The 19,275-nt window shown below is 37.7% G+C and overlaps 1 protein-coding gene across 1 annotated transcript in view; it reads left to right on the top strand.

Annotated features, from left to right (window-relative positions):
* Positions 1 to 14,977, top strand: part of LOC149078126 (uncharacterized) — an 82,215-nt gene extending 67,238 nt beyond the window's left edge. Inside the window, exons 3-4 of the mRNA XM_089242102.1 lie at positions 5,350 to 5,507; positions 11,755 to 14,977. Of these exons, the coding sequence (XP_089098228.1) occupies positions 5,350 to 5,507; positions 11,755 to 12,236 (640 nt within the window). The 3' untranslated portion in view covers positions 12,237 to 14,977. The remainder of the gene's footprint in view (positions 1 to 5,349; positions 5,508 to 11,754) is intronic.
* Positions 14,978 to 19,275: the final 4,298 nt, after the last annotated feature.

Below are 19,275 nucleotides of genomic sequence, written 5' to 3'. Positions count from 1 at the left end.
GAAGTATGACGTTGTGACCTTGTTATTACGTGTTAGCTTCGTCCGCTATATTGGCAAATCAATCACCAGATGTGTACAGAGTTAGAAAATCTATATTAGAAATCTATCTATGTAAATGAGATCTATTTTTGAAAAAAATGTTTCTTCCAAATCAACACATTTGAGCCAAAATGTGATAATTTGCTCTCCCTCACTGTTAAGTCAAACATTTTGAGGCAAAGGGGGCATACAGTACATAGTTCATTCCGCTCGATCGGTTTTTAGCCTGTCTTTCGAATTAGATCACATGTTGATTGAATGAAACAGAGAAATAGCTTTTTTGAGTTATTTAAAAATTTCATCGAAACTGTTACTCGTAAAAAGCTTCAATGAAGGATGTAAATATGGTAGTAGCTTGACGAAGGTGACTGGTGGAAACAGTAAAATAATAGCAACGATATTCACACACCTAATCAGACTTTTTAATCATACAAATCATTTTATGAATCGTCATGTTCAAAATAATTAGTGGATACGGATTTTTCCATTGATTATTAGCCGAGTCACATTTTTATACCGAATTCTACATGTTGCAATAAAGAGTTATAATTTATTTGTAACGGCAATGATTTTTATCGTGCTGAAATGCTAATTGATTTACTTTGTACCGTTTCACAAGAAAGATTCTGGAAGGAGTTCAAAATTCGTTTCAGCTTGTATGTGATTCGCACAGAAGTTTGTCATTAGTTCAGATGAATTTTCATTCTGGGTAGTATTTATAAGGTGCGGTTGCCTCGTGCTCCTCCTAACAGAGACGGGCTTCAGGCTCTTTCCGTCTTAGGCACTACTAATTTTGCCACCCCTTTTTGTGAGATGCTCTTATTTTTCTTTTCTTAATTGTATTTTTTCCAGAAAAATCACACCCTTAGCTCTCACTTTTCAAAATGAAAGCTATCTTTAATTGTTTGTTCTTCTAAATATATGGTTTTGAATATTGTTAAATTTTAAACTATATTTGTTCACGACTTCATCGTGACAATTTGTAATTGTGATCGATTTCATTTAATAATCTTATTGTGTTAATCAAGTTGATTGCATTGCCACCAAAAGCCGTGACATGCTACGCGTAAATGTTTCAAAACTTCTCAATTTCAACTGGGGAAAAGAAAAATATTCTCAAAATTGTTTGTGATGTTTTATTTATTCAAAAGAGAGAAATAAAAAAAAGCACAATTTTATGCAACATGATCAAAGCAAAAAAAATATATATATATATTCTTGGATGCAGTAAAATTTTTAAAAGTGGCAAAAAAAGCAAACAAAATGGTTTTCCTTCTCTATTTCTATCGGGGGTAATAGGACATCATCACTTCCAAAAACGCCAAAGTAATGCGTTTAGAGTATATTCACAGTTTGGCAAGATTATGAAGTGACATAACCAATTTTTTAAGCTTTGTAACTCCATAAAATATTAGTCAAATCAAAAAACGGAAAAAGGCGTTTCGTATTAGTTTTCATAAGGAATCAATAGGGATATGTAAATTTCGAATTTATTCACAATAACGAATTCCAAATGAAAAATTTCCCTTTCGTTCACACACACACACAAATAACAACTGGAATAAATGAAACGGTTTAAATCAAAAATTTCGCATTAAAAAAAAAAATATATATATATATATATATATATATATATATACATATATTCAATTAATTTAACCTTACTTTTCAAATGTTTTTTATAGCATTTTCCGAAATTCAAAAAAAGTTGCGTATACACTCGGATACATTTATAACATAACCGGTGGATAAAAAATACGGTTCTGAAATCCTTAAAATTTGGCCTATTCATGTCCATACATTTTATCTCTGTTATAGCACACCCTGCTTAAAACATACACTGTGGATATAACAAACCAAAAAAAAACGGGCTTAACCAAAAAAATAATCCAGATATAACACTGCAAAAAATATATATATATAATCAAAAATAGCCTTTTATTTGTATACGGGTGTTAGCCCAAAATTTTTTCAATTAACGCAAAAATACATGGATGGAATAGTTACACTTCTTAATCAACAGATATACCACTGAATACTATAACTGGCAAACTGTCGCGTTACCTGTCGGTGATAAATGTAACTATTTTGACGATGAAATTTTTACATTTAATAAAATCCTCTCTTGCTTTTTTCTGTATTTTTAATTGTACAATACTGTCAACTTCAAAGGAAAAAACCATTAGCATAAACTCAAAAAAATCTCTCTCTCTCTCTCACACATATATACATACAGTAAAACCTCGTTAAGTCGTCACCCTAATAAGTCGTCACTCCGGTTAAGTCGTCATTTTTCTTCAGGCCCTTCCAGCTCTCATAGACAACAATGCTATTAAATCCTCGTTTACTCGTCGCTAATTTCGGTTAACTCGTCACTATGAAAAAGTTTGAGAAAGAGGAACAGACTTTTTATGGCTGCCATTAACAAAAGAGCTTGTTAACAGCATTGCTATATACTCAAAAGTCACCATAAAATCCTATATATACCCAAACGGAACAGTTTAAGTAACGAAAGTTACGCTAGGGGAAGTTCATTTGCCAACTAAGGTTTTTGGAACGTCGGGAACTGTTCGAGCTAGATCTCATTTCTGCATGGGCTCTACTAATTTAGAGCTTGAAATTTAAACAAAATATCTTTGTTGAAAAAAGTTAAACATTCATTAAACAAGTTGGAGGTGTTCTGTTTACTTTTCCCTGCCCAGGGCCCCTCCACTAAGTCAAAAGTGTTCGAGATTACTTTGTAGTTAGTTGTATCATGAACTACACAGGTGAACAATTAAAACACGAAAATTAAATTTGATGTATATGTAAAATTAATGTGCAATAAAGAGTTATTATGGCTGGACTTAGACTATTATGAAGAAAAGCTACCTTTATTCTAACAGTTGCTCTGTTAGTCTAAATTAAAAATTACTAGTATAAATTAAAGTGTACAGTGTATTTTACCACAATAATTTAAGTAATTAGATAAAAAAAAGATAAAAATTTGCTATTGTTTTTTCTTTCGCAATCTATAAATTTATACGATTTTCACAACATTGCATATTAAAACTGACGGCACTCCGCTTAAACCGTCATAATTTTTAGATAACTTGAGGTGACGATTTATCGAGGTTAACATATGTATATTATATATAATAAATTAACTTGATACTTTGTGAAATAATATGATATTGGATTCATTTTAGTAATTATGTGTACATATTTTTATTTTTTATTTAACAAATATGATAATTGCTTCTCAATAGGTTTTAGTTCACTCATACTTGTGAGAATAATGCATAATTATTACAGGAATTTTATTTAATAATTTGATCGCGAGATGTCAGTAAATTTTCTTCTCTCATGGATATTGGGATTTTTTTCCCCTCATTGGAAATAAATGTAGGTATTTATGAATTCTCGTCTATTATAGAGATTACTACTGTTCAAAAATTAAAAATCTCCCTAAAATGCAAGGCAGTTCAAGTTTAGTGTATTTTTGTGCTTGGTGTGTGTGTGTGTGATTTCTGTCCTTTTTATATATTTCGACAAGATAGTTGTTTCTTCTTATTGTCGAGAGAATGCAATACGCTAGGGGTGCACTGCATAACTCCCAGTTCGCGGGCTGAATGCGGTCTGCTAAGGGCTTCCATCCAGTCCGCAAAAGATGTCATGGTAGAAAAATGTCAATCTTCAGAAAACTATAGTAGGCTGAATAATTAGACCTTTCATCTAAATTATCAGGCCAATGAAAAAAAAAATGTAGATCGATATCTCTACGATAAAATATGGGAAATCATCAATCATTGCTTTAAAATTTCTCAAAGGTGAGAAGAGTTTCCATTCATCACACTAAAAAACTACCGATGGCCGAAAATGCTGCGTTACTGCAAGTTACAATGGATAAAATATAATTCAAGGAAAAAAACGTTTATTTTGGCAAATATATGAGATGGATCTTAATATCACTTTTATTAATTAAGTATTAAATTATTACTTTTATTAGTTAAGTATTAATTGTTAAATTATTAAGTATTAAGTATTAATTATACTAATGTTTTTGTCCATTCCCAATTATGTAAAAAAGGGAAACTTATACTATGTAAAAATAATATATGTGAGTAATTCAAATGTGAATGCCCAACATTGTGAACGGAGGCTCTGTTTGATTATTCCCGTCGCAGTGGTGTGTGTGTATATTGCATATTCTGTAAAAGAAAAGGAAGCAAAACTGCTCAGCGCAGTGTACGGAGGCATTGTTTCCTCGTTTGTCGTCACAGTGGAAGCGTTGTGTATACAGGTTGGGCAAAAAGTCCATCGAAACTTTAAAAATGAATAAAAACCGAAAAAGTAACCGAAATGAAAAAACGGTTAGCAGGGTTAGCATCGCCAGGTCACTAGAATTTTTTTTGACAGGAAATAAATAACTCAAAAAACAGCCGATAGATGGCACTGGTACGAGCGACTTCGGTGGAAGTATGCAAATCAGACGGTTATAAGAACTTGCGCTTCTAATCCACAATCAGTTCATCGTTATAAGCCGTGTATGTGGACCTGCTGCACTCTGTCGTTGCTGGGAGTGTGACTCCATGGAATGTGTTACCCCCGTGGTGGTGATGTGGAACACATACTGCTGTAATAAACGATTTGGAGGCATTCTGTTCGTTATTTGCGTATCTTTTTTTTTTTACTTGTGTATGTCAGCGCAACCTATCGGCTGTTTTTTTACTGTCAAAAAATTCCCGTGACCTAGCGACGCTAAACCCTGCAAACCGTTTTTTATTTCGGTTATTTTTCCAGTTTTTATGCATTTTTAAAGTTTTTACTGATTTTTTTGCCCACCCTGTATTTTGTATATATTATTCATTTAGATCATTCTCGAATCTTCCATCTCAACATGCCAACTTCATCTTCTTACTTGCCCCACAAGTCTTCTCCTCACATCTTTTGAAATCCCAAGCTGCAGTCTCCAGCTCTTATGTGCCACTGGACACACGTACACTATTTCTCCCTGGTCATTGTGTTCAGCCATCCATTTTTAGTCAAATGTCTTATACGTTACATCGACTTGATAGCTGTCTTCATAGGGAGAACGACGTGAGTGATTTGATAATTGCGAGCACGGTGCAAAGGGGCAACTACTATTATTCTTTGCTATAACTTTTTCTGACACAACCCTGCCTCTTTTGAGGTAACGGAACTAAGTTGCTTTGCATCAGTCCGGGGCTGTGAGCGGTTCTATCTATCTATCTATGAGATATTTTCTAAAAAGCATTATGTGTAATTCGAAGTAGTTATCACTAAATGAACAAAGTGTTATAATTTTAGTTACAGAGAAGTCCGAGAGCACCAGCCGGAGCAGAGATCGCTGACTCTGAAGCTTCTCGTGTCGGGAATCGAGTACCAGATTAAGATAGCTCCAGTCTCTGTTGGTGGCGGCCTGTGCAAGAACAGCAGCACAGTGCGATTCGTTCCACCGGATGTCCGTATGTGTTCATTATTTTCTTTAATAACGGTTGCACGTATAGATGCAATGCAATATACAGTGTGTTTCTGAAATGACGCTCTAACCTTGAATTTCAAATGCTGTGCACTGGTTTGTGTAATGCAGTTACAAATTTGACTAATAGCTGGTGCCACAATCCTTTAAACAGTGGGTGATGATGTCTTTCGCAGACATAAATATGGGTCAAATCATACTGCAATATAATCGAAATGATCGCCATGCATAGCAAGGACATGACAAAAGTTGAGAGCAGAGTTTGAAGCCCCTTTCATGAAATATCTCTACTTTCTTCCTTTCAAACCGAGCACGACTTTGGTCTATCGCCATGGGCAATTCACCAACGATTCAGTTGCGCCGGAAGTGCAAAGGTGTGTACCTAACTATCCGTGCGTATATAGTGTTGTGTCTGATTTTCAGTGCTGCCATCTATATTTGGAATTGTGAGGGAAGTGTAGAGATTTAATATTTGTACCGTATTGTAGGCCTGTTGCTCTCTGTGGCGAGACTTTTTAGTGGGGAGAATGATTCGCAGTCACGCCTCGAAGTTGGGAACAACAATAAACCAACTTTAGACGACCACCACTATGGCGAAAGTAAGGAAATGTCTCTACTGCGATTTATAAAGCCATGACCATGACCGTGTCAAGGCTGGCCCAATAGTCATTCGCAAATATTTGCTTCCAATATTTGTCTCTCCCTGATGCAAAGAAGTGACATAGGCTGGCTTCACACTGGACCAGCTTGGCCTGATATTCCTTAGTGAATATTCGCGAAGAACTAGACGATAATCGGTTTTTCAAGAACACTCTTAATGACTGTTGCCGTTCTTCGACAATTGTGCGACCAATCAGGCGGATTGGAAGATGGAGAAGGAAGGTGACACCTTTGACTGACGTTGGAAGCTGGAAAGTACTCGATCAGCCTTTCAATACCTTCCATCCTCCAACATATGGCGATCATGACCAATGGTGGAGCTGCCACACTACTTGCCCATGGAAACTATTCAGATAGCCTTGACACGAGTGTGGAGAAGACTTTAGTATGACTCAATATTTAGTAAAGTATTATACTTTAGTATGAATCGTTTCAGCTGATACAGCAGCTGATCTAGCTTCAAATGATGACATTGGGATATATCGACTCTGTTCCCTATCTATTAACCAAAATAGTAATTAATTTTGCAAACCGTTGCGTTTAAAGTGCCAGGCCCACCCACAAAACTCATCAATTGTGTAATCTTTCTATCTATCACTCTTTCCAAATCATGCCATGTCATGTCAAAGTTAGGAAGTCCTTTCTGAAACACCCTGTAGCTAGGCAATGTCGTTTATACTGCTGATTTTTCACTGCCTCAGAGAAAACTGAATTTTACTTTGCTTTACATGTGCGCGTGCAATGACGACAAGGACAGAGGCTATTGTGAGCTAGTGGTCTAACGTAACACAACAAGACATTTTGGATAGAGAAGCTATAGATACGGAGCTGGATAAACATTGTGGACGTGTTAGACGCTGTTTAAAAGTAATGTCATCAAGGACTCAGAGAAAGAGACGCATGTTCATAGGTGGAGATACGGGGGGGGGGGGGGGCAACCGTTGCCCCCCCCCCTAGCGTCAATGCCGGAGCCGACTCATCTGATAAATATGCACATGTGTGAATAGGCATCATCATAATCATGCCCCTCCCCGCTTTCATGTCTATCCCCGCCTGTGCGTATATTTCACTAAATAACCAGCGGCATGTGAACGACATAGCACGGCTTCATTGGCCGGCATTCATAGTGTCGCCTTAATTGGAAATACAGGGTGGACGAGAAGTCCTGGACACATTTTGGAAAACAATAACAAATCAACGAATTGACATTAAAATGTGCGATTAGCACTAAAATGTTTATCATGGACTACAGTTGGTTCTTTTTTTTTTTTTTTTGATAAATTCAAAAAAAAAGTTCAAATTTCAGGTGAAGCTGTAAAATGAAAAACTCGACATAATGTATAAAATGCGACGCAAACAGTACATAATTAATGCTTATCACGGTTTGCGTTACAATAAAACAACCATATTTCAACATGAGCACTTTCCCACCCGTATAGATGTAGGCCAAGGTGAAGAGGGTTGCTCTTGTTGAAATATATGATGGTTTTATGTGTAACGCAATTTGTCATACATAAGTATTATGCATTGCTTGTTGCATTTCATGTGTTATGTCGAGGTTTTCGTTTTACAGCACTAGGGCGCGGTAGCCCGGTCGATGAGATACTCGCCTCAAATACCGAAGGATGTTTAGAGGTGTCGCGAGTTCGATACCCGGATCGTCCTTGTCAGAAAACTTTCCTGTGTGACACAGGGATGCAACAAAAACGGCGACTTGACCACAGCAAAAAATTGCTACCGCAGCGAGTCCCCTATCGAGGGGTTAGCGCACCAACCCATCGATGAATATAAAAATCAAGCCTGCCGTTCGGAATCGGCAATAAATTGTAGGTCCCGGTCTAATTAGCCCTCGTGTGCAGAAAATGACCGTGGTGCGACAAAAATGATCAAATTTTACAGCACTATCTGTGAGCGAAAAATTTGAACTAAAAAACACACACACACACACACTCAAGGCCATGATAATTATTTTAGTGCAAACTGCACTTTTTTTATATCAATTAGTTGAGATTTGATACTTAATTTCCAAAATGTGCTCAAAACTTCTCATCCACCCTGTATACCCTTCGTTGTTATCCATTGATATGTTTCAAATATGAACAGTAGTAATTGCGAGGGACATTTGATAAGTAAGGTAAAAACGGTTTTTTACATTTTTTTTTTGAAAAAATTCTATTTCATATTCTAACATATTCTCCTTCAAGCTCCACACTTTTTCAATGTCATTCAAATTTCTTAATCCCGTCAGAAAATTACATTTTCTCTAACACTTTAGAAAAAGTCAATTACAGCTGCGACGCGAATGAGCCTTCATTTGATGGGGAAAAATAAAACATTTTCGCCAAGTGAAACTTTCAATACCAAGGCTACTTTCTGACAGTTTCTGATGGGTTTTATAAAGTTTCTAGGTGAAAATACGAACTTTTTTAATATTACTCTATTGGTCATAATCATTACTCATCTTTTGATTACGAATGAGACTTTTAATTAATTATTATTCAGAGAGATGATATTTCACTAAATAACTGCCGCAAATGCATCCTTGCTTATAACGTATTTCAATTTAGTGACAGTCAGATTTTTCACTATTACAGTCTATATTTTGTCAGAAAGTTTTACTTGCAAATTATTATTTTAGGACTCTGAAAGGCAGAAGGGGAAAAAAATATTGAATAAAATTTGCCAGAATTATATCGAATTTATTCGTTTTAAACGAACTTAAGATCATAATAGCTGAAAGTAAACACAAGAAGATAATTAAAAAAAAAAAATTGGGAAGGCTGTCTCACAAACACTGCCGCCCGTTCTGACATGAATTCGTTTTTGCGTCTTGAATCACGTGTTTGGCTTCATTATCATCGACATTGTCTTTGGAATAGCGAACAAACGACACCAATGTGCAAACATTTATGCTCGTTGTGAACCGCTCGAGATATAGCGGGAAACAATTAGTTACGAATCACGGCAGCGGGTCTGGTGCACAGACGGGGAAAGATATTGAAAGTAAAGGGATATCATGGAATGCACCTTTGCTATGAGCATCTGACGATATCATTTCTTTTGACTTGCGTTAGGTACTTCCTGAGATATGAGCGTTCAGAGAATTTCGTCGTTCAGCTTTTTGCGAATACTTCCAGTATCGTCAGGCTATTTAAAAAAGACGTGCTCACGTCTAAAAACAAATTAAAATTCCAGATTGAGGCACAAGTTTTTAATAATTACTCTTCCGCTGGTAACAACCATCATATGTCAGGAACAGGAGAAATGTCTCGCTTCCCTCCTGTTGGAGTATTTATCCTCCTCACTATTTCTTGTCTTGGTACCAGATTTCATTGTTCTCATCAAACCATACCCAGTATTTGCCTGATTTATATGTTACATTCAGTAAATTACCTCGTTTACAAAATTTAGCAATCATTTCTGGATAATATTCATCCTCATAAACTACAACAGCAACATAGACACCCCCCCCCCCACCACTTTTTTACCTTCCTCGCTGATCCGAGGAATGACTTTGGCTTCTGATCCAGATTTCTGTTTGATTCCAGCTGGTATCTGATTCTGCATGCACACAACAGACTCTACATCACTTTCACATGGAGAATCACATGTTTGAATCTTCTTTTTTGGCGCTTTTTTGTGCTGGATGCAGAAGGTGTTGGCTAATTTGCACTTGATGAATTCTGTAAATCCAATGAAAAGATGCTCTTCCCAATCATATTGATTCTTTTGTTTCTTGTCTGCCTTTTTTTTCCTTTCAATTCAGTTGTTTGCGATGCAAGTGCTCTATAAAGTTTTCTCTCATTCATTTATTTTCTCTCTTTTGAACACGTCCACATAATCAATTTAGAATTTCTCTGTTTCGTGGGTATATTCCAACTTTCTAAATGTGGAAGACACGTGTTTCTCTCGATTATCCTCAGCTTCCTTTTGTCACAAAGTTGCACCACACTTCTGTAAGTCACACACGTATTTTACCAGAAAATATACTCATACTAACATAATCCTTTCACTGAATTATTGCAATAAATTATGCATTCAAATAAGTTCACTTTGGAGTTCACAGCTGCTCTATATTTCGTACACCAGTACAAAGTTTCAACACTTTCCTGAAAATCACTCATAGCGCATTACCTGAAACAGTTTTATAGGACTGTTCCCGCTGTACTGTGCATGTACTTTCGAGAGTCACGAACAAATGAAAGAAACTTCTGGGCACACTCTGGTGAAATATTTTCTTCCTCAACCGCTTAGAAAAGCTCGGAAAATTTGAAATTGTGTTGTGGGGGCGTATGTGTTACAAAGTTGTACTCGCTGTCAGAAAGTTGCCCGAATTTACGCTATTAGGAGCAAGAAAAAATCACGCCTGACCAAAACCGTAGAATTCGGTGAATGAGAGCTTTGCAAAGACTAATTCATGCAATTTGTCCATTGTAATGATATTTGTTTGAGATAGGACTTTTTGATGCTTTAATCTTGGCAGTTTCACCCCTGCAGCTGTTCTTGTAAATCTCCCAGAAATATGACATAATCTTCTTCAATTAGTGTCTTAATATTCCTTAAGTGGTCTAGGCAGATTACGTCTTGAGAATGTCAAAAAAAGGTGTGGCATCAATTTATAGCAGACAAAACAATCTTTGCCTTGATTGGTGCCGTTTCACACCTATCTATCCACTGTTAAAATTGTTGTTTTGATGCATATTAGGAAATTCATGTTTCACCCACGGTCAAAAATTCACAACGAAAGTTTTTAAGGTTGTGAGCCATTTTTGACAAATTTTCTTTTGAAATGTCTTTTGTATTCGCTTTTGATAAATTGTCAGCAATCGTGGAGCCCATCTTGCACCAAGCTTTTTCATTTCCATTTGCTCATGAAGAATATTGTGAACTTGCTCTATTCAAATTCTCATAACATCAGATATCGCAATCAACTTCAAACTGCGATCCTCCAGGACGATATTAGTCCACAGGACGACATATAGTCCTACTACACCACACATGCACCTCGTCCACATTACTCTGCGGAACTTCTAACGATGATAGATAGTCCATTATACCATGAACTTTCCCAATGATTTCCAGAGTGGTGGCCTGAACCTGACACCCTGGACGGTCTTCTTCTTTGGCGGACGTGTGGCCTGTTTGAATTCATTGATCCAAAAATAAGTGTTCTTTAATGATGGTGCAGAATCACCATTTTAATACAGCTTTGCTCTGGACACTTTGCAACTACTTTAGATTTTTTTTCACTGCATGGTATTTATTTTTATACATATTCAGAACAACTGCTACACCCGAACGTGGAACGACTATGTAAAACAAACCACAAAGCCCTTTGAGCTCAGATTTGTTGAGACAGGTTTTGATACACACAATTGAATAATTTGAAAGCAATGTTTCTCCTATATCATGGAGACCTTACTTATCAAATGACCTACATAATGCTGCATAATGTGAATTTTTTCCCAATACGTCACTAATGTAATGGCAACTTTTAGGATGTGAATATTTCTTCTTCAGTAATCATATGAATCTCGTAACTCTAATCGTTTTGTTTTTGACGATATATCCAGATAATGAAAGTTGGAACGGAGCCATCGGGGTGGAGCATGTGCTGGAAGAGGAGGCCTCCATACCACCACACTTCACAGTAAGAGAAGAGGAAGTTGTCATCGTTGTCATGGTCCTGGCATTCTGGGTGTTCGTCATCGTGCTTTTCTTCAACAAGTGGGGCAAGATCAGGATGCTGGAACCCTACCAACCCCAGTACCATTCGCACAACGCGATCCAGAAACCCACGAGGATACCGCTGACGGACAGCGTGGGCATGTTGGAGAGGTTCAACGCCGAGTTCGGTTCGCAACCGACTTACCTGATACACAAGTCGAGACCCAGACAGAACTCGGTGTTCGTTGGCAGCCCGTACAGGAGCAGGAGCGGCTCGGCACTGTTCGAACCCCGCATGCCAAGAAAAGTGAAAAGTGCCGAAGACATCAAGTCACTTGTGGTCCAGGTCACAAACAACAGGAATATGCACCAATCCACAGCCCTCTGACGTTTCTGAGCCATGTTTGGTGCGTGTGTGTGTGTGTGTGTCGTCACAAATTGCCTTCTGTGTTCATCACTTCCTCGCACGCACACGACTTTTCAGAACACATGCCAGCTTATTCCTGCTCTCATCGCAAAACAATAATGATAACGATGATGATAACAACCTTGTACCAGCAAGAGATTTACTGTCTTCTGCTTTTGATACCCAGTGTCTCACTCATGGTCGTGCCTTGCACATGAAAAATCTCTCATGGCCAATATCTCGCTCCCAAGTGTTTAAAAACTATTGTTATTTGGCTCTCATTCACCAGCGTTCGGTTGGAATACAGTATTAACGAAGGTTTTCAACAGCAGGCTGATGCGAAGATCAATAAAATGCATCTGCTATTGTGGAAAATCGAACCCACGTCCTCTGACCCTGTAACTGAGAGGACGTGGGCAGTTGAATTCCCCAAGGGCAGTTGAATTTTCTATCTTCCCTGAATTCATCTTCGTATCACTGGGCTGTTGAAAAACTCCGTATAAGGTAGTGAAGAGCGACATCATCCTTGAATACAGTGTTTGTTCGAGTATTCAGACTCCGAAACTCTTGTTAAAATAGCCGAAACACTTTAAAGGCTTGAATTTCATTTCACGTTTTTGGACTTGTGAAACACTTTGTGAGCTGTCGATGTGTGTTCAACCTTTATTTCTGCCTCCCTTGTATGGTTATGGTTATGGTTAAGTATTCCAGAAACCGTTGCACATGGAGGAAGCGTCTTCATGTTGAATGTAATTATATTCGTTTACACTGTAAATACTTACTTCCGAGCAACTGTTAATTTGAATAATCTTTAATATTCAACACGTACAATAACCGTATCTAACGTATTAATTCCATGATGCTCAAGCTATGGCACACCAAGAGGGTTCTATTCAGCTCGTGAAGGGTTTTCCGGTAGAAAAACATCCAATACACCCATGGGTCACTTGAGTTATCTGGAAAAATGTACTGCTTAGTTTATTTTTACAAACGAAGGCTTCGGAAGCTTTTTAGACCCGTGGATGTTCGAGTTCAGCTTTACATAATAAATTTCGATTTCTTAATTGATTCTGTGGTTACTCGGCCCCATGATGTAAAGTTCTGTTGGTGCTCGAGCAACCACAGAGTTTCTCCTCCTCCTCCTTGCCAGATCATGGCCCGTCACTCTGGCTCAAGGAAGAGATAATATGCAGGTGGTTGAAGAAGACCTGGGCAATGCTGGGGAAAAAAAAACACGCGCAACATCCCCGACTATAATGCCAGTGTTTGCACAATTAGGTTTGAAGGCGTGGTTCACATTAAATGACACCGAGAGCCACATTTGGCCCGCGGGTCATGGGTTGAAAATGTATGATGCCAAGATATATGAGTTCAGATGCAGTCGCTCTTAAATAAAATACCACCATTGAGTAAATGAACGCCAGAGCTCACATGTTTGGACTCTTCCCGTTGCCAAGATCTCTTCCATCTCATCTTTATAGCAGACTACGGGACACTTTGTAAAATATCACAAGAACACCTATTTAACATGAATATTTTTTTCATGTTATCCTATTTTAAGGTGGAGCTTCAATTAGCACATTGCATTATATTATTCATAAACTGAAGTTATAAAGCTAGAGTATTGTCTGAGGCGTTCAATGAGTTATAAGCAGTTTCCGGGCTATTAGGCCACGGTCTGAGGCATTTTCTTCCTGACGTTTTTCCCACATCTGTGGTAGGCATCTTCTGAGGTTAAACGCACGTAGGTATCTTCGACAAGCCAGAAAGGATTCATAGTGTCGTGATTTGTTCTCCATGTAGACTTCTGAGTCTTGATCGGCCGGAAAAGAGCCACATTAGCTGGCTTGCGTGGATGTGCCGTGCTCTTATGCGTCAGAGTCAACAGTTCACACACAGCCAATCAGAGTACGGCACGTTCCACTCAAGCTAGGCAATGCGGCTATTATCAACACCACCTACAGAACAAGGCATCTGCACGAAGCTTGCGGCGTCACTGTAGAAGGCCATTTCTCCTATTGCCATTGGATATACAGCAAAAAATTTAAAGATATCGCATGCGTCAACCTGCTATATCCAATGGCAATAGGTAAACTGGCCTTCTTAAGTGACGTCACAAGCTTCGTGCGGAGTCCTTGTTCTGTAGGTGGTGTTGCAATTATGCGGCAGATCAAGCCTGAAGTCTACATAGAGAGCAACTCGACGACTTGAGCCATGGCCTAATAGCCCGGAAAAACTGCTTGTAACTCATTATTAAGCTGGACTTTATGTTAATCGCCATTAAGGAACAGGTTGAAAATGTATTTTTCGGATAAAATTTCAAGAGCTTCCTTCAAGTGTCTGCAAGAAAATTCAAACAACTCATCTATGCCGTAAATAAATAAAAAAAAATCTTATATGACATTAATGTTGACATGAATTCGTCCAGAAGTAATACTGATAAAAGAATACAGGAAAAGTACGCTTTAGAAAATAGTTTTAAAAAAAGAGCTGCATCAAAAAATAATAATAGTTTTTTATGCTGTTTTAGGCGTATTTGCAAATTTTAGCGCATAAAATACTATTATAGTACAAAAAAAATGTTAATACATATATTCCATACAATATTGCAAAATGAATAAATAAATAAATATATATATATATATTCGAATGTGGAATTTCATGCTGAATTTATCTTGTAAGAATTTATATGTGGAAATAAAAGATAATTCCTGATATATGATAAATTTGTCTCTATGTGATCATTTCATGAAACACTAGCTGGCTACATGCAAATTACCAAATACACGCGGCTTTACTAGCGTGGATTTGGTAATCTGAAAATTTCTGGGCGATGATTCGCCCAATATAAAATTCGAACGCCCCCCCCCCATGAAATACTTGGGTGTTGAATTTCCAGAAATCCCGTCTTGGGGTGAGTCTCTATATTATAAAATACAGTCAGCCCCCCCCCCCCCCGTATTCGCGGTTTTTTTCTCTTTATTGAAATTTTTTTTGCAACACTCAGAAATCATCATTCACGTGTCTTGTTTACAAAATTTGAGTTGTGCATATTTAGAATGGTTCGCTAATGACATTACTGTCATCACCAGAGCCGTGGCAGCTCCCAAGAGAGAAACAGTCTTCTTGGGTTGGATTAACCTTTTGCCACAATGTGCACTAAAGGATGCAACCACTTCTACAGAGCCAACTGAAGAGACTATAAAAGACATTGTCACGTTAGCGAAACAGGTGGGTGGAGAAGGGTTCAATGATATGCATATAGAAGTCGAACAACTGATTAATGGCAATTCAGAGGCATTGACCGAGGAGGAATTAATGAAGTTGACTGCTCCTTCGCCTACCAGATGAAAATCAAGATAAGAAGTAGAGAAGACAAGTTCACCATGAGTAACATAACGGAAGGGCTTCGCACGTTCTAATGAGCAATAGATTGTTTTCATGACATAGATCCCTCTATGGTACGTTCTTCACGTGTAGAAAAATTGTTAGAGGAAGCCTTTTCAATCATATTCCAATATACTTGATGATATGAAGAAGAAACGGCAAACAGAAATCACAATGTTCTTTCAGAAAGCATTTCCCGTATTCGCGGTCACCCCCGGAATGTAACCCCCGCGAATACGGGGGGGGGGGGGGGAGACGACTGTATAATACTGACCAAATTTAATATTTATTATTATTATCAGCGATTTTCGCTCAGCTTCCGCCTTTAACCCCCTCCCCCTACTGGTCGAATTTCGTAGAACCCTATCTTACTGAGTGTTTATTTAAATCATAAAAAAAAATTATGGATAAAATTTCATATTTATAGTTTCAGTGGTTTCGACTTAGCATCATTTCTCTATATAAAATATGAAGCCCCTTATGACGCCCCCCCCCCCCTTCAGGGTAGAATTTCTAAAGAAAAGAATGAATCAGTCCGTCAGTGAATGCATGTTATCTATATACAGTCGAATCCCGTTTTAACGAATACCGTTACAGCGAGAATCTCGTTCTAAAGAACATTTTTTCTAATCCCTCAGATAAGTTTATATGGGAACAATGCAAAAAACTTGGAATTCCTTTATAACAAAATTTCGTTATAACAAAGTGATTTCTCCGGTCTCTTGGAGTTCATTATAACGGGATTCGACTGTAGACAAAATTAATTTTCTGTCTGTGTCTGTGTATATTCTATATACAAATCTACAATTTTAGATCGATCGTCGCCATATTTTGTATATATGCCAAACAGGGCCGGCATTAAATAATAGGCTACTTTAGAAGTTCGTCAGATACGGGCAAGTGCCCGAAACGGGCAACAATGATTTCTTTCTCTCAACAATCACTTTCAGAATGTTTACTTTGGTTACTGTTGTTCCCTATCAGTGCGCTTCAGACACGCCTTTACAATGGTTTGTCACCTCTTTAACCCTGTCAGTAATTGAAGAAAACCTAGGCAGCGCCGAGTATTACAGCTAGTTTTATATATGTAGATTATCAACGAATGTTACGGTAAAATGTTGTGAATCGGTTATTATGTAGAATCGACAATCGTTAACATCGTTATACCCAGGAGCATTGCAAAGTAAATTCTCTATTTTCGTTTCTGAAAGAGGCTCTTTCATAATCTGAAATGCACCAATGCATTTTTATCTGATGTTGATATAATATTCGTAGAAAAACACGTATTTTTCCAGACGGGTACTTAACCAGTAAAATTCTGGAGAAAAAAAAAACTTCTTCTGATGAATATTCAGTTTCTTGAAACTATCATTATGATCCTGGATAGTGTTTTCCTTAGGGGAAAAAGAAACTTTTATCTCAAGTGGTGAAAAGAGAGAAAACAACAGTAAATTCTTTCTTTTTCTGTGAAACTAGTCTCATGAAAATATGAAATCGATTTCGTTCACTGTAATGACTCTTAAATGACCGTCATCACGGAAGCTGAGAGAAATTCTATTCCTAAGGTTCATTATATAAACGTAGATTCTCTGGATCAACATTATATTTTTTTCGGGAGAATTTTTTAATATTCTGTTCACTCTAGAACTTATATTATTCACGGTTAACAAGCGTCTCATTCAAATTTTCAGTACTATGAAAGAAATTGTTTTTTGAATGCAGTTGGCCCCGTTTATGTGGATCAGAGAGAGATCCTCCGGCACCAAATTTTTTCCCATAGAGACAATGTTAAAGTTACCCACTTAATATGATAACTTCGACTCTTTCATGCTTGATCGGATATTACGCTTCATACGTGAACATAATGCGCATTAGCAACAATACACATATTACTTTTTTATTGAATACAAATACAACGCCACAACAGGCAAACTGCCCAACGAGGTGGTTGACTTAAGAACATCATGGATCCCCGAGAAATTTTTTGGAGGCCCTACCTACTACTATTGCTACACCCCCCCCCCGGAACCCCCCAACGATGTACGTGTAGTGAAACCTGACGTGAAGTTTTTTTTTGTTTCTCTGTAATGCCTGTTATGTGTAGTGCTGCCATCTGCCACCAGTTTTTCAAACTACGAGTGAAGTGTTATGATTGAATGATTTATCGTTGTAGGACTGTTGCTCTCTGTGACGAGACTTTTTAACGGGGAGATCGGCTCGCATTTGCACCTTGAAGTTGGGAACCACAGAAAACCAACTTCAGCCGACCACAACTGTGGGGTTCGAACCCGGATCCTCGCATCGCGAGTCCGTCACTATAACCACTCGACCACCACAGCGGCAAAAACATTTGGAATTAATGGATAATATGTTATTAAGTTAAAATTTTGGAATTAAATACCGGGCTCCAAGTATTAAAGTTGTATTCAATACGTACATTTAATTATTTTATTTTTGTTCTGCATTTAGCCAATAGAGGGCGCTACCTAAGAGGGAGACAAGCGTTGTCCGTTAGTTTTTTTTCTGTTCTTTCATAACTTTTCGTCAATTTTCGGATTCGAATATCTTAGCGAATATTTCACTTGCAAACTTAGAATTTCTTTTTCCCGTTGGCCTCAGGGCAATAACTTTCTAATTGGAAGTTAGAGGACAGCGGGATCGTATAAAAATGTAGATTTTTTTTATTTTGTTACGCGCTGTATTTTCACTCTCACACAGGGTAATTTTTGAACACCTTTCGAGCACTTTTTAAATTGGAACGATACCTCTACAACGGACGGTTGATGAGATAAAGGCCCCATTGGCAATTACAGGGCATCCTGTATATGTGTGCGCCACTATATGCCATTTTAAGAACTTTTCAAGCCATCACAGTATGTTGGAGCAATCTACTACAACTCATTGTCTGTGGATGTTGGGAACGTTTTGGCAATCAAATCCACTGAAATGCAAAGATCTGTCTGCTTGCCGTTTCTGAGAAAAAAAAATTCTATCAAATTAGGTTCTTTAGAGAATACACAAGAAATGGTGTGTGTATATATATATATATATATTGGACCTCGAAAAATTCACTTTTATTCCTCTTACCAACAAATTAATTCCAGGGCCACCTATTTAAGTCCATTAGGTACGTGCCGGAATGTGTGTTCTGAGTGTATGGGTGGCCCTAACGTCTTTATGTTGTCAGAATTGCGTTTTTATCGTTTCTGAGTTCGGGATCGCTTTAAAGTGTGTGTCTTGCAGCAAATCCCTGTAGCTGCCAAAGATGGCGTTTGCTCACTTATGTTCCTATGTGATTTTATTGCTATCGTAGCCTGAATTGCCCCTTCAGTTTGGTAATGTTTTTTCTGAATCACCCTGTATAGCCGGTGAATGTTCTCAGCATGACTTTGGCAAGGTGAAGAGAATCAAATAACACACATACGTCTCCCCATTTCGGATAATTTCCTTTATTTCTTCTAATCAGCGTTTTTTTGCGATGGACGAAACTGCCTTACGTGAGCCGTTTGCCGATTATCATTAATCCGTTCTTCGGGAACCGAGTGAAAAGATTGATAGACTATTTGTTTTGTTTTTACCGAACATGGACTTTCTTGATTATTTGCAATAACGAAATTTACCATAGATCCGGTTG

Source organism: Pholcus phalangioides, unplaced genomic scaffold (genome assembly GCF_987345545.1).
Source record: "Pholcus phalangioides strain wild (caught in Gottingen) unplaced genomic scaffold, Ppha-v1.0 ptg000014l_1, whole genome shotgun sequence".
NCBI classification, from domain to species: domain Eukaryota; kingdom Metazoa; phylum Arthropoda; class Arachnida; order Araneae; family Pholcidae; genus Pholcus; species Pholcus phalangioides.
The sequence above is the reverse complement of the archived record's forward strand: the minus strand, read 5'-3'. Positions and strand labels throughout refer to the sequence as shown.